Genomic DNA, 12,043 nt, shown 5'->3' on the forward strand with positions numbered 1-12,043 from the left:
AAACAACATCAAACATGGCATCAGTGGAAGAAGACTTCCCTCGAGGAGGGACGGCAAAGAAGCCCACTACCGAGAGTAAAATAGAGGTGCAGCGGACAGAAGTGGACAACTTGTTCCAGGTAGAGTTCTACTCTTTTCTATCTTCATATCCATACTACTGTCAAAAGAAACGACTTCATAGAACTGGGTAAAAGTGTAAATAATGAGGATTATCACACAATATCAGGCAATGTATTCTTCTAACTGACATCAGTGCATTACTGAAGTGGTCATCATATCGCTTTCCTTTCACACACACCGTAATCAAGTATGGTTTATGTTTTGTATACTTATGAAGGTATCAGTAAAATGACCTCCACAGTGAAGGACGGTTTGCTTTTCTCTCGCAGTCCAACGAACAAGCCGAAACTAAGAAAAGAAAAGGGGCAGGCAAGGATGCCGGCAAGAAGCTCAAGAAGCCAAAGACGGGCAAAGGAGATGGTCTGACGCTGAATGCAGCAGCCAAGTGTGTGGAAATTCTACACATCAAGGTAATACATTGTGTGTTTGTAATTTGTCAAATGTGATAAGTAGATTAGTTTTTTTTGTGTTAAACTACCGTTATTCAAGAGCGCAGTAAGTTTAATATTGTGTGTGTTTTCTGCATTCCCAGAATCTGAAGGAGGGTATCCTGATGCTGGGCTGTGTGAAGGAGGTAACTGACTTTGAGGTGACCGTCAGTCTGCCCTGTGGCATGCAAGGCTTCCTCAGCATCATGAACATCTGTGACTCCTACACCAAGCTGCTCAGCGAGCAACTGGATTCAGCTGATACAGAGGTACGATTTGTCTAAAATCAGATCGCAACCTACATTAGACTAAGGTGTATACGTTAACTTTTTTTTTATGTCTTAGAGTTCACTCGTGTACCAGGATATTTAGTAATATCTAAGAGATGTATCTTGTATTTTTTAATTCACAGGACATCTGCTCTCTACGGCATCTCTTCTACCCTGGCATGGTGTTCAGGTGTGTCGTTGCCAAGTTGGATGTAGCCAAAAGAGGCTCTCTTAGCATCCAGCTGTCAATCAATCCAAAGCTGGTCAACAAGGCTCTCACCTCTAGCTCTCTGAAAGCTGGCATGGTGAGTCATTAGCGGTCTCCAGTTAAATATGTGGTAAAAAAAATTTCAATTCAACAATTTATTGTAATGTTATTTTGTGATGACTCAGGCCGTGAGCGGATGTGTGGACAGCGTGGAGGATCATGGCTACATAGTCGACATTGGCCTCAGTGGAACCAAAGCCTTCCTGCCCAAAAAGACAGTAAAAGACACAGAAGGTATGACAAAGTATTTCATTGCATGTCATTTACTGTGGAAATAATCTCAGTCAATTGCATCCTTTCAGATGCAGAGTAGTAGTAAAGCAGTTGTCACAGTCATAAAGTAACAGATTGGGGGAAAAAAGTATGAATGCATGTCACAAGCTTTTGTGTGTTCTCATGTCTGCAGAGCTGAAAGTGGGTCAGTATTTGACTTCTCAAGTGGAAGAAATAAAGAATGAAGGACGTGTGGTCCGCCTTTCTGTCAGCCCTCTGACCGTCGCCCAGGCCTGTGCTGAATCCAAGCAGGGCTGGAACCTCACCAACCTGCTGCCTGGCCTTCTGGTCAAAGCTACGATCAAAAAGGTAGAGGCGCACCTTTTATTTCGGTAAAGAGTATATCGTTTCTCCAAGGATAAGAGAGAAAAACTCTGTGGCAACCGAGAATTGTCTTATTTCATCCAGTGATTGATCTACGTTCAGGGGTGAAAGTAGGCCGATACAGTCCGGTACTCCATACCACTAAAAGATTCAGTCCCTAAACAGTCATGATCGCATTTCAACAAGAAAACACATCTGTCAATGTTCAGCTACCCCAGACAAGGAGGTAATATACACGCATTACAGTGTGTTACACTTTCATTAACATTGCGAGACGGGGCATTTGTGCTGCATTCATGTAACTACGCAAAACGTAGTTCCTGACTGGAGAAATTCAAGTGAATACAACACATCTTCTTTGTACTGCCCATGTTGTTTCATCAAACAACTTAAAGCTCGAAGTCGGAAAAAACGTACATGTATCTACTCAGGAAAATAGGACCATCTGAGGAGCATGTGAATGCACCATTTACAATTATTATTTAGAAAGCACTAATCAAAACGTAAAACAATGATATGAAGTCATTAGGAACAAATATATTGAGAAATCGGAGTTACAGAATAAATCCCCTGTGCAATATGACAACAAGTATCCCTCTGCGGGGAACCCAGGTGGTAGGATGAGGGTTAAATAAATACATTGCAGCACATTATCACATTGTGTCAAGTGATTGTAGTTTCTTACTACATCATATAGGCGTTAAAACAATGAATGTGTGTGCTGCTGCATGAAGCCTGGGAGTGGGTAGAGAACAATATGAAGGGATGAATGTTGGGATAGTAGAACTACAATCGCCCCTGCATACGCTTGCTTTAAGAGTCACTATCGCAAACTTCAGTGGTAGCCATGTTTCCTTTGAATAACGTCTACATGTTTGTATTGCAGGTGACCAAACACGGTCTGATCCTGGACTTCCTGTCGTCCTTTAGTGGCCAGGTGGACTTTCTCCACATGGAGCCAGAGCAGACGTCCAGCTACGCTGAGGGAGCTGAGGTAAAGCCGATCCGTCGATGTTTTCCGCTCGTTGGTGTGGTCGCTCAAATAGATATTTTTGGATTGAAATGCACCTTATTAAAACGATCTTAAACAAAGCTGCTAAATGTAGCCAGTTAACGGTTTACCATGTGTTTATATTGGAGTATAAACATGGTAGGCTAACCCTGTTTTGCATCAATCCACCCAGGTGCGAGCCTGTGTGCTGTATGTGGAGCCGTCCTCCCGTCTGGTGGGCCTGAGCCTGCGCAGCTACCTCGTTCAGCCCGGGGCCAGAGTGGACCACGCTCCTGCTGGAGGTGACCGCATTGGCGAGGTGGTGAAGGACTGCAAGATGATCGCGATGCACCACATGTCTGGAGCCATGGTGGAACTGCCAGACAAAACGTTGGCCTTTGTACATGTGAGTCACGGTGATGTTTGAATATTAAAGGCTGCTTTGACGATTACGAAGAATAAATGCTCTCTGTGAATATTCTGCTGACTCGGCATTAGGGTAATAACTTAAATGTATCCGTCTTGACAGAGGAACCACCTGAAGGAGGCTAATGCGCCGGCTAATGAAAACAGAGTGCTGGCTATGACTGAGCACACCTGCAGGATAATGGACTTCAGCGCCATGGACCAAATTCATTTCGTTAGTCTGCGGAAGTATGTTGCACCTCATATGTGTTATTACATAGTAATAATGCACTTTACTATTCCAATGTGATGTATTGACAATCGTCTTTTTTTTTTCTTGATTGCAGGAGTGTGATTGACAGGCGTTTTTATAGATATCATGATCTTGAGGCCGGTCAGGTTGTAGAGGTAAGAATAAAAGCATCACCATGTGTGTTTGAGTCAAAGGAGTAATTTGACATTTTGAGACATACTCTTATTTGCGTTCTTGCAGAGAGTTGGATGTGGAGCTCAATACCACTTTTGTACCTGTTTGTTAAATATGAAACTACAGCCAGCAGCCAGTTAGCTTAGCATAAAGACTAGAAACGGGTAAACGGCTAATCTGGCTTTATAAAAACGTAACAAAATAAGAAGACCAGAAGCTCACTAATTAAGACATTACATCGTCTTGTTTTTTTTAATCTGTTGTGGTTTTTAAGGGATTAATGTGTTGGACTTTTTCTTTGCCGGGCTCAGCGACTTTCTGGAGTATTGTCTTTTCTCTGAGGTTGCTAGGCAATTTTCCCAAAATATTCCTTGTCGCTTAGATTTTTTTAAAGATTGTTACATTTCTTAAGTTAATTTTCTTTTCCATCAAACCACAATTGGACAGACTCCCTATTCGCTCTTTAGGCTGTAAAATCGTTTTTGTTCTTTGGGTTGCTCTCTGCCAAATTTAATATCCATATGGTGGGGAGGTATATTCACATTAACTAAATATTTAGTAAAACCTCTTTGATTCTGGAACTCCGATGCAATGGTTTAAAATGGTGATGTTGAATGCCTAGCGGCAGCGTAGCTAGCACCTCTTTTCCGGCCTTGTTCTGCTCTCTCGCTGTGTCTACTGTCTGTCTCACTTTGTCTGTCTTCCATGTGTCTCCCTCCAAGGGGACAGTGTCAATCCTGCTTGATCACGGCATGGTGGTGCATCTGTCTGACCACATTAAAGGCCTGGTGCCCCGGACACACCTGTCCGACATCCTCCTCAAGAACCCAGAGAAGAAGTACGTGGAGGGCATGAAGATCAAATGCCGGGTCAGTAGAGATTGTTTTAAAGCCACTGACATAACCGCGAGAATAAGATCTGTGCGGCAGATCTCATCTTTCATATTTTGTGTGAATATGTTCCTTCAGGTGCTGTCAGTAGATGCAGAGAGTAAGAAGCTGTACCTGACCAGAAAGAAGGCTCTGGTTGAAAGCTCCCTGCCATTGTTCCTCAGCTATGCCGATGCCCATCTTGGCCGCGTGTCCCACGGCTACATCGTCTGCATCAAAGACTTTGGCTGCATTGTTCGTTTCTACAACAGCGTCAAGGGTCTGGTGCCAATCAACGAGCTCAGCTCTCAGCCAGTCGTCTGTCCTGAGGAGGTCTTCTATGTGGGGCAGGTGAGGAGATCAGACAGCATGGACACAGAGGATCATGTTTGGGAACCGTTTATTAACAAGACTTTGACTGTGAAGTATTCGGCATCTGATAAGTTGTTTTCCGTTGATCGTCCAGGTGTTAAAGGCTAAAGTTCTTCAGTGTGACCCCGATAAGGCGAAGATGGTGCTCTCATTTAAGGCCGCGGTGGAGGGAGACACAGAGGAAGCTGCCACGCCCCAGATTGACTGTGAGGTCGGGAAGGTAAGTGTCTCTCGGTTTTTGTTTTCTTTGATCTAAATTTAACAATTGTTTGACCTCAACGTCTGTATTTGTGTGATGTAGAGGCTGGAGGCTAAAGTGCTGAAAAAGTCAGTCAACGGTCTGGAGGTGGCCATCCTCCCTGATGAGATCCGTGCCGTACTACCCACAATGCACCTTTCTGATCACATGTCCAACTGCCCTCTGCTGTGGGAGAGCATACAGGAGGGAGACAACATCTCAAACCTCATCTGCTTCAGCAAGAACAAGCAGAATATTGTATCCTGGATTAAAAAAAAGTCTATATATGTTGTGTGATTCTGATTATGACTGAAAAGGTAACCTCAACCTGCTATGATTGATCGATTCTGTACAGTGTTAGTTCTTTAATGCTTATCTAGACGTAAATGTCCTAATTGTGAAAAGCAGGGAAGTTGTTGTTGCTTTCCTTAGCTGCTCCTCTGTTAAAGACTGTCACCAAGAAACCAACGGTGAGATGGTCGCTGGAGGAAGGAGTGGTTGCCAAGGACTTCTCTGAAGTCACAGTTGGAATGCAGCTGATTGGCTTCATCAAGAACATCATGTCTTATGGCGTCTTTGTGGAGTTCCCGTACGGCCTCGTTGGTCTTGCACCCAAGTCTGTAAGTAAAGGGCTTAATGTTTACGTCTTGTTTCTTCTCTACTTCTAAGCCGTATATGCATTTTCTCTACTAAAATTCTTCCTCTGCTTTGCTTCTTTCTTTCTTTTTAGGCCATGACAGACAAGTTCATCAGCGATACAACAACTGCCTTCCAGCTGGGCCAGACAGTGTTCGCTAAAGTGACCAACCTGGATGAAGAAAAACGGCGTTTCCTGGTCACGCTGAAGATTTCAGAGGTCATTTCTCCAGAGGGTGATGCCCAGACGAGACTCATTAATGGCCTGCAGGAGAGAAGAGCTGGGACGGAAATGTTGGCTACGAGAGGTATGATTGCATTGGTCTTTAATTCTTCAGTTGAAGTTTGTCTTCAGTGTCTAACGTCTCATTGTCTCCGTCTTTCCTCTCAGAGAACAGTGATCTTCGCCAGCAGCTGGCTGCTCTGACTGTCGGTCAGAAGCTGAAGTTGACTGTCGATACTGCGAAGGACAGCGGTGCCACCTTTAAGTCTGATGATTTGGCCGGTGCTACCGTAATGGCCACCAAGCACCATGTCATGGGTGTGTATTTAAACAGGAATGTATTTGAGATCTTGATCTTGTTCCTCACCATGTCTGTTCCCCCTTATCGTTTGAAACGGCGTTTTTCTTGGAGGCTCCTAGCAGAGCTCGGGTCAAACACAGGATGCTGGTGGTCTTTCCTGTTCCTTTGTGACCATAGTCTTTGCCATCACATACATTACTTACAATGCCTTGACGTGCATAATAGAAACCGACTGGTATCAGATTTCCATGGTTTGATTGCATCAACCAAAATAATGTGGCAGCTGATGATGCTGCTGCATTATTGATCACAAATATTGCAGAGTTGATGCAGCTGTATGTGTCAAACTCCAAAATCACTGGATCCCCACATGACTCAATAGCATCTTTTATTAGACTTTTCCTAACTGGTGGAAGTGATTTCATTCTCTGACTTTAGAGCACTCCCTCCAGAGCCACAGAGGACATTTTATAACTCTTGGTTCAGGTTGAGGTGTAGTAACCATTACTGGTTGAAGGATCTGCACATGTAAAATCTGTGGTGTCCCTTCAACCGTTAAGCTTTGGGGCCCCTATGAAGTAAACTCAATACGTACCCTGTAAAGTGGTGTTTTTTTCATCTCTGATTGGACAGATTATTGTCTTTTTACCTAATTGAGACCAGTGTGTGTCCCACCCCTAGCAGACAAGACTCATCTGTCATATGTTGCATTGTTACCTTAAGCATATTAGCATATTATTTATTTTTGTCAAAATCACTTTGTGTAAGCTGCTGTATGTAATTGTCTGTTGGCTGCACTGTTTCCAGGTGTTAATCTGACCTCAGGTCAGAAAGCTACTGCGGTCGTCCTCCATGTTGACATCCTGTCAACCTGTGTCCATGTGTCCCTCCTGTCCAAGCTGGTGGCGAAGAAGAAATCTGTGAGTATTTCTTCCATTACTGCTGTTTTGGTGTTTCAAAACAATGACAATATTTTTTTGTACTGTGAAAAGTTTGACTGAGCACGCATTTCCCAACCTGCTTTTTCTGGAGCCACCTTATATTTCATACAAATGTATATATTAAATGTTGGGGCACTTGGATACGGTCAGATTATAATTTAAAATCTTGTTATTGTCCTTTTTGTGTTGTTTGTTTTCATCTGTGTCTTTACAGTTGGCTGAAGGATCAAAGTACACGGCGATGGTGCAGCACATCAACAAAGACTTTGCCATCATCTCACTGGGGGACACGGCACAGCTGACTGTGATCCAGACCAGCAGCCACCTGAATGAGATATTTCTGTCTGAGTCAGAGAAGCTGAAGGCGGGGATGAGTTTGGCCGTCGAGGTCATAGAACCCAGCTGCCAGGAACTGCAGGGGCTCCCCCTGGTGTCGTGGGAGCGCAGTTCGCCAAAACGACAGCGCACGACATCGGAAAACCAGACGAGCGCTAAAGGTCACTGCTTCGGGGATATCGTGCGGGGTAAAGTGCGGACAGTGAAGCCCGCCTCCATTCAGGTCACACTAGAGGACGGAAGTACGGGCAGCGTGCATGTGTCGGAGGTGGTGGAGCTTGCTGAAGTGTGTAAGGGATCCTTCCCCACGTCTACGGTTAAAGTGGGCACTGAGGTCACCGCCAGGGTCATCGGAGGACGCGAAGCCTCCAGCCACAGGTAGAATATGCTGACGGGGCACATTTTACATGTTTGGAGTACACTTTTCTAATTGCAACTTCCTTCTTTTGTCGCGTTGTTTTTATTCCATTCTTAATTAAACAACCACTGTAAAAGTGTAAAGTTGAATGTGATGATTTTCTATGTATTATTTGTTAAGTTGTATTGAAATTGAAATGAATCTCAAGTTTCTTCTTTCAGATTCTTGCCCTTCTCCCATCCCAAATTTACATACACCATCCCTGAGCTCACACTTATACCCAGGTAATTGTATAGACCGGTTCATTGAGCGTTGTTGTGATGATGGTATACTGCACAGTAACCTGAATATTATTTAATCATGAAGCAAATTAGTAAAATTAAAGCATTCTCAATTTCTTTTTTGCCTGCCGCCTTTTTGTTTTTATAAAATATTATGCAGAGATTAGAAATGCTAATTACAATGATATAAACCTGTAGTAATGTTATGGCTGTTCATATTTGATGTCAGGATGTGTATTTTTGTTCTGTTATCACCCCAATGCAACACATTTTGCGGTTGGTCTGTTTCTTATTTAATTTTTTTATCTCTGCAGCAAACTGAATACAAGTGAAGATTTCAAAGCAGTTACAGCAAAAGAGAAGCTTAACAGCTATACGGTCGGGGAAGAAATTACATGCTTTGTATCAAAGGTAAGTTCGGGAGATCAGAGTGGCTTGCAGTAGCTTGCTTTATTTCTTTCTGGCCGTTTCCACAAAATTCACTTTTTGGTCAGAAGTGATCAAATCAAAAATGAATCAAAAACAACTTTAAACGAGCAAAACTGCAGAAGAGGTTTTCAGTGTATTCATGCTTCTGCCTCCAGTTTAATCCAGAGAGGAAGACTTTGGAGGTCACCACAGATCCTTGTGTTACTGGGACAGTCCACCTGCTGGCCATGATCACCGACGCAAAAGTACGTTTTTTTTAAAGTGTTTCATATGTATATGAGAAGAGAATGTGTGGGATCATTTTTTAACAGTCCAAGGTTATTATGAGACTTGAGAGAAAAGATTAGATTATCCTTAATTTCAAACCGCTGCGATTGTCTAAATTCTTCTTATTTTCAGGATGCAAGCCACCCGGAAAAAAAGTACAAGCTGGGCCAAGCAGTCCATGCCACAGTGGTAGAAGTGAACGCCAAACCTCAACGTTTCGTGCTGTCACTCACAGGTTTTAGTTTTTTTTAAATTGTTTATTGCTTCACGTTTCACATGGCTGTTGCACTTTGGTTCGCTGTTGCTTCAGATTGTTTATCAAAGACACTGACTACAATTAAGCTGATTCTGTATTTCCTTTGTTTTCAAGGTGTCCATAAGCTGGAGAAAGGCAGCGTGACTTTGGGGATGGTCACTAATATTCAGCCACAAGTTGGCCTCCTGGTCAAACTTCCCTTTGGCAACTCGGGAACAGTTGCTGTCACTGACCTGGCTGATGCCTACAGGCCAAACCCATTGGACGGGCACAGCAAGGATCAACTGTTGAGGTCAGGAGACGCAGCAGCGACCTTTTGGCTGAAATGCCTTTTAGTATGTGCTGCACATTTTCTGAGGCACAGTTCGACTGATCTATCAGGACAGTTTGATGTTTTATTTAAATTACAAACTGGATAACTAAGTTACCTAACCTTTTAACTGTAGTTCAGGTCAAACACAATAAACTGTTTTGAATCATTAGTAACTTGTTGTTATGGTTGTAAATGCTGTTGTTTCACTTTGCTCAGAATATATTTATGTGCAACTGCCGGCACACATTATCAACTATCGGCAGCTACAATTTAAAAAAAACATCTTAGTACCACTATCAGACTTTAAATCCCATTTCGATTATTTTGAAGTGAAGAGTTTATTTTTGCCTCTTCTTTTGCTTCAGGTGTTTCCTCCTTGGGGATGACAATGGCAAGTGGCAGTTGTCTCTACGTCCATCAAGGTAAGTGCCGTTGGATTTGCGAGTTTGTGTCTCAAATTCAGACGCGTGTCTCAAAACAACATCTGGTTGACCGTAACTTTGCTCGTCCAGGCTGAACCCACAGCAGACCAAGCCAGTGAAGGACCCCGAAGTGTTGTCTGTAGACAAACTGAAGGCAGGCCAGATCATCAGAGGCTACGTCAAGTCTGTGGGAGAGCAGGGGGTCTTCATCAGGTAAGTGAACTTCAGCTTCAGACTGGACAGATATCACATTCATATTTAAACTCCATAGAAAACATACAGACTTCTAAAAGGAACCTCATGAAAATGTAGTTCCAGGTTCAGTTATTTCGGCAATTATCATCATCCTCATTTCATGTTTTTCTTCCAGGTTGTCAAGGAGCATCACGGGAAGAGCCCAACTTCAGCAATCCACCAAGTACTTTGTCAACAACCACAAGGTCCTCTTTGAGCACCTGACCCCCAACACCCTGCTCACTACCAAGATCCACAGGTAAAAAACAGCTCCAGGTTTCCTTCTGTAGTCGAAGGAAAGGATTCGTCGTAATCAACATCAAAATAATCGATTTGGACAAACGGGAAGAATCTAGCACCGTAATGCTGAGCGTGTGTCTTTCCATAACTTGCCCGGTGCAGCTTTAGGTGACAGCCATTTATAGAATCAATGCTGTCGTCACGTCTGCAGCTCTTTCTATTCTTGTCCTCAGTATTGACGAAAAGGAGGAGTTGGTCCACCTCTCTCTGCTCCCAGGGGACACCGGGAAGCCAGACGTCCTTCCAGAGTCTCTCGGCCTGCCGCTGCGTCTGATCGGAGAGGAGAAGAAGGAATATGACTCTAAGAAGAAGAAGAAGCGCTCAGCGTCTGAGAGTGAGCAGGTAACAAACGGCCTCAGTTTCCTCTCACGTCAACCTTTCCTTCCTTCCTTCCTCCCTCCCTTCCTGCTTTTTAAATAAAATAGTAAACACATGGTAGATGAGCCACCACTCTGCCTTTCCAAGTGTGCTGAGGTAAACCCCGTTCACATAGATCAATGCCATCTTCAGTTATCATTCATTATCCTTAAGTCTGACCGTAATACAACCTGCTAAATGCTTGACCGTCACTGATGCCCTTGTGTGTATGTGTTGCGGTTTATTTAGTCTTTGACGGTAGTCTTTACTGTGGTTTCAATTGTCAGCAACAAGCAGAGTCCCAGGTCCCGAAGAAGAAGAAGAAAACAAAAAAAGCAAAGACTGACGACAATGACAGCGGGGTGGAGGTGTACTTCAGAGAAGAGGAGGATAAGGGAGACCAAGAAGAACCCAAATCTGATTCTGTAAAAGTAAGCAAGTACACTGCTGTTCAGTATCTTCTACATTCATACAAATCCCCATAGATTTGGTTCAGTAATATTATCATGCAGAACCTGAAAAATACAAGTCCTGCTCCTCCTTGTCAGCAGGTGACGCCCGGCTCAGCGGGTCTATCCAGACTGCAGGTGGCAGCAGGTTTCTCCTGGGACGTGCATCTGAGCTCCCTGAAACCTGCCTCGACAGCGCAGGAGGGCGACTCCAGTGATGGAGAGGACCAAGATGGAAGCAGCAAGGTGAGCTCACCATGAATATGCACACATGTATAACTTTAGGTTTATTAAAGGAATTCAACTTTGTCATCGTTTTTGTACTCGGCTTAACGATTATCTCTAAAAGTCTTATTTAGAACATCTTCCGGTTTCCTTCTCTGTATCTAAACATTTTCTACCATCAAACTCTTCGTCCTTCACGTCTTCACCACTCTCCTGGACCAGCCCCAGAAAAAGTCTCGTCATGAGCTTCAGCAAGAGAAAAAGGCAGCGGAGAAGGCCCTGGTACAGCGGGAGTCTGAGCTGATGGATCCGAGCCTGCGGCCTCAGGATGCACCCGCCTTCGAGCGCCTGCTCCTCGCTTCACCCAGCAGCTCACTGCTCTGGCTCCAGTACATGGCTCACCATCTACAGGCCACCCAGATCGAGCAGGCCCGCGCTGTGGCCGAGAGGGCCCTAAAAACTATCTCCTTCAGGTGATTGAATTAAAGATAAATATTGTTTAGCTTTTCAACTGCGAGTGTCATAAGATAATACATTTATTTTTACATGGAGGCCACCAAAAATCTAATTTTGTTGTTAATTTGTTTTGTCCTCATCCTTTTTTATCATCCCATATGAATAATAATTGTATCTGCTGGGGTGAGGAGGTAAAGTCTGTGTGTGTCCACATCTGTTACAATATGCTGTGTTGAGTTAAGGTTTTACATATTTTTGTGTAAAAACCTGTACCC

At 43.7% G+C, this 12,043-nt stretch overlaps 1 protein-coding gene across 2 annotated transcripts in view; it reads left to right on the top strand.

The window, feature by feature from the left end:
* Positions 1–12,043, top strand: part of pdcd11 (programmed cell death 11) — a 13,684-nt gene continuing 1,641 nt past the window's right edge. The window contains exons 1-31 of one of the 2 annotated variants that reach the window (XM_079159157.1): positions 1–119; positions 390–530; positions 653–817; positions 961–1,122; positions 1,211–1,319; positions 1,492–1,667; positions 2,569–2,676; positions 2,867–3,079; positions 3,203–3,327; positions 3,426–3,486; positions 4,228–4,374; positions 4,474–4,725; positions 4,841–4,966; positions 5,048–5,242; positions 5,434–5,604; positions 5,715–5,928; positions 6,012–6,161; positions 6,952–7,064; positions 7,300–7,799; positions 8,001–8,063; positions 8,375–8,471; positions 8,645–8,734; positions 8,889–8,991; positions 9,127–9,304; positions 9,691–9,747; positions 9,838–9,960; positions 10,118–10,240; positions 10,455–10,623; positions 10,926–11,069; positions 11,187–11,333; positions 11,535–11,785. In XM_079159157.1, coding sequence (XP_079015283.1) covers positions 15–119; positions 390–530; positions 653–817; positions 961–1,122; positions 1,211–1,319; positions 1,492–1,667; positions 2,569–2,676; positions 2,867–3,079; positions 3,203–3,327; positions 3,426–3,486; positions 4,228–4,374; positions 4,474–4,725; positions 4,841–4,966; positions 5,048–5,242; positions 5,434–5,604; positions 5,715–5,928; positions 6,012–6,161; positions 6,952–7,064; positions 7,300–7,799; positions 8,001–8,063; positions 8,375–8,471; positions 8,645–8,734; positions 8,889–8,991; positions 9,127–9,304; positions 9,691–9,747; positions 9,838–9,960; positions 10,118–10,240; positions 10,455–10,623; positions 10,926–11,069; positions 11,187–11,333; positions 11,535–11,785 — 4,778 coding nt within the window. In that variant the 5' untranslated portion in view covers positions 1–14. The remainder of the gene's footprint in view (positions 120–389; positions 531–652; positions 818–960; positions 1,123–1,210; positions 1,320–1,491; positions 1,668–2,568; positions 2,677–2,866; positions 3,080–3,202; positions 3,328–3,425; positions 3,487–4,227; positions 4,375–4,473; positions 4,726–4,840; positions 4,967–5,047; positions 5,243–5,433; positions 5,605–5,714; positions 5,929–6,011; positions 6,162–6,951; positions 7,065–7,299; positions 7,800–8,000; positions 8,064–8,374; positions 8,472–8,644; positions 8,735–8,888; positions 8,992–9,126; positions 9,305–9,690; positions 9,748–9,837; positions 9,961–10,117; positions 10,241–10,454; positions 10,624–10,925; positions 11,070–11,186; positions 11,334–11,534; positions 11,786–12,043) is intronic. The other variant, XM_079159158.1, reaches the window with a different exon arrangement.

This window comes from Pholis gunnellus (assembly GCF_910591455.1).
Source record: "Pholis gunnellus genome assembly, chromosome: 5".
Taxonomy (NCBI): Eukaryota; Metazoa; Chordata; class Actinopteri; order Perciformes; family Pholidae; genus Pholis; species Pholis gunnellus.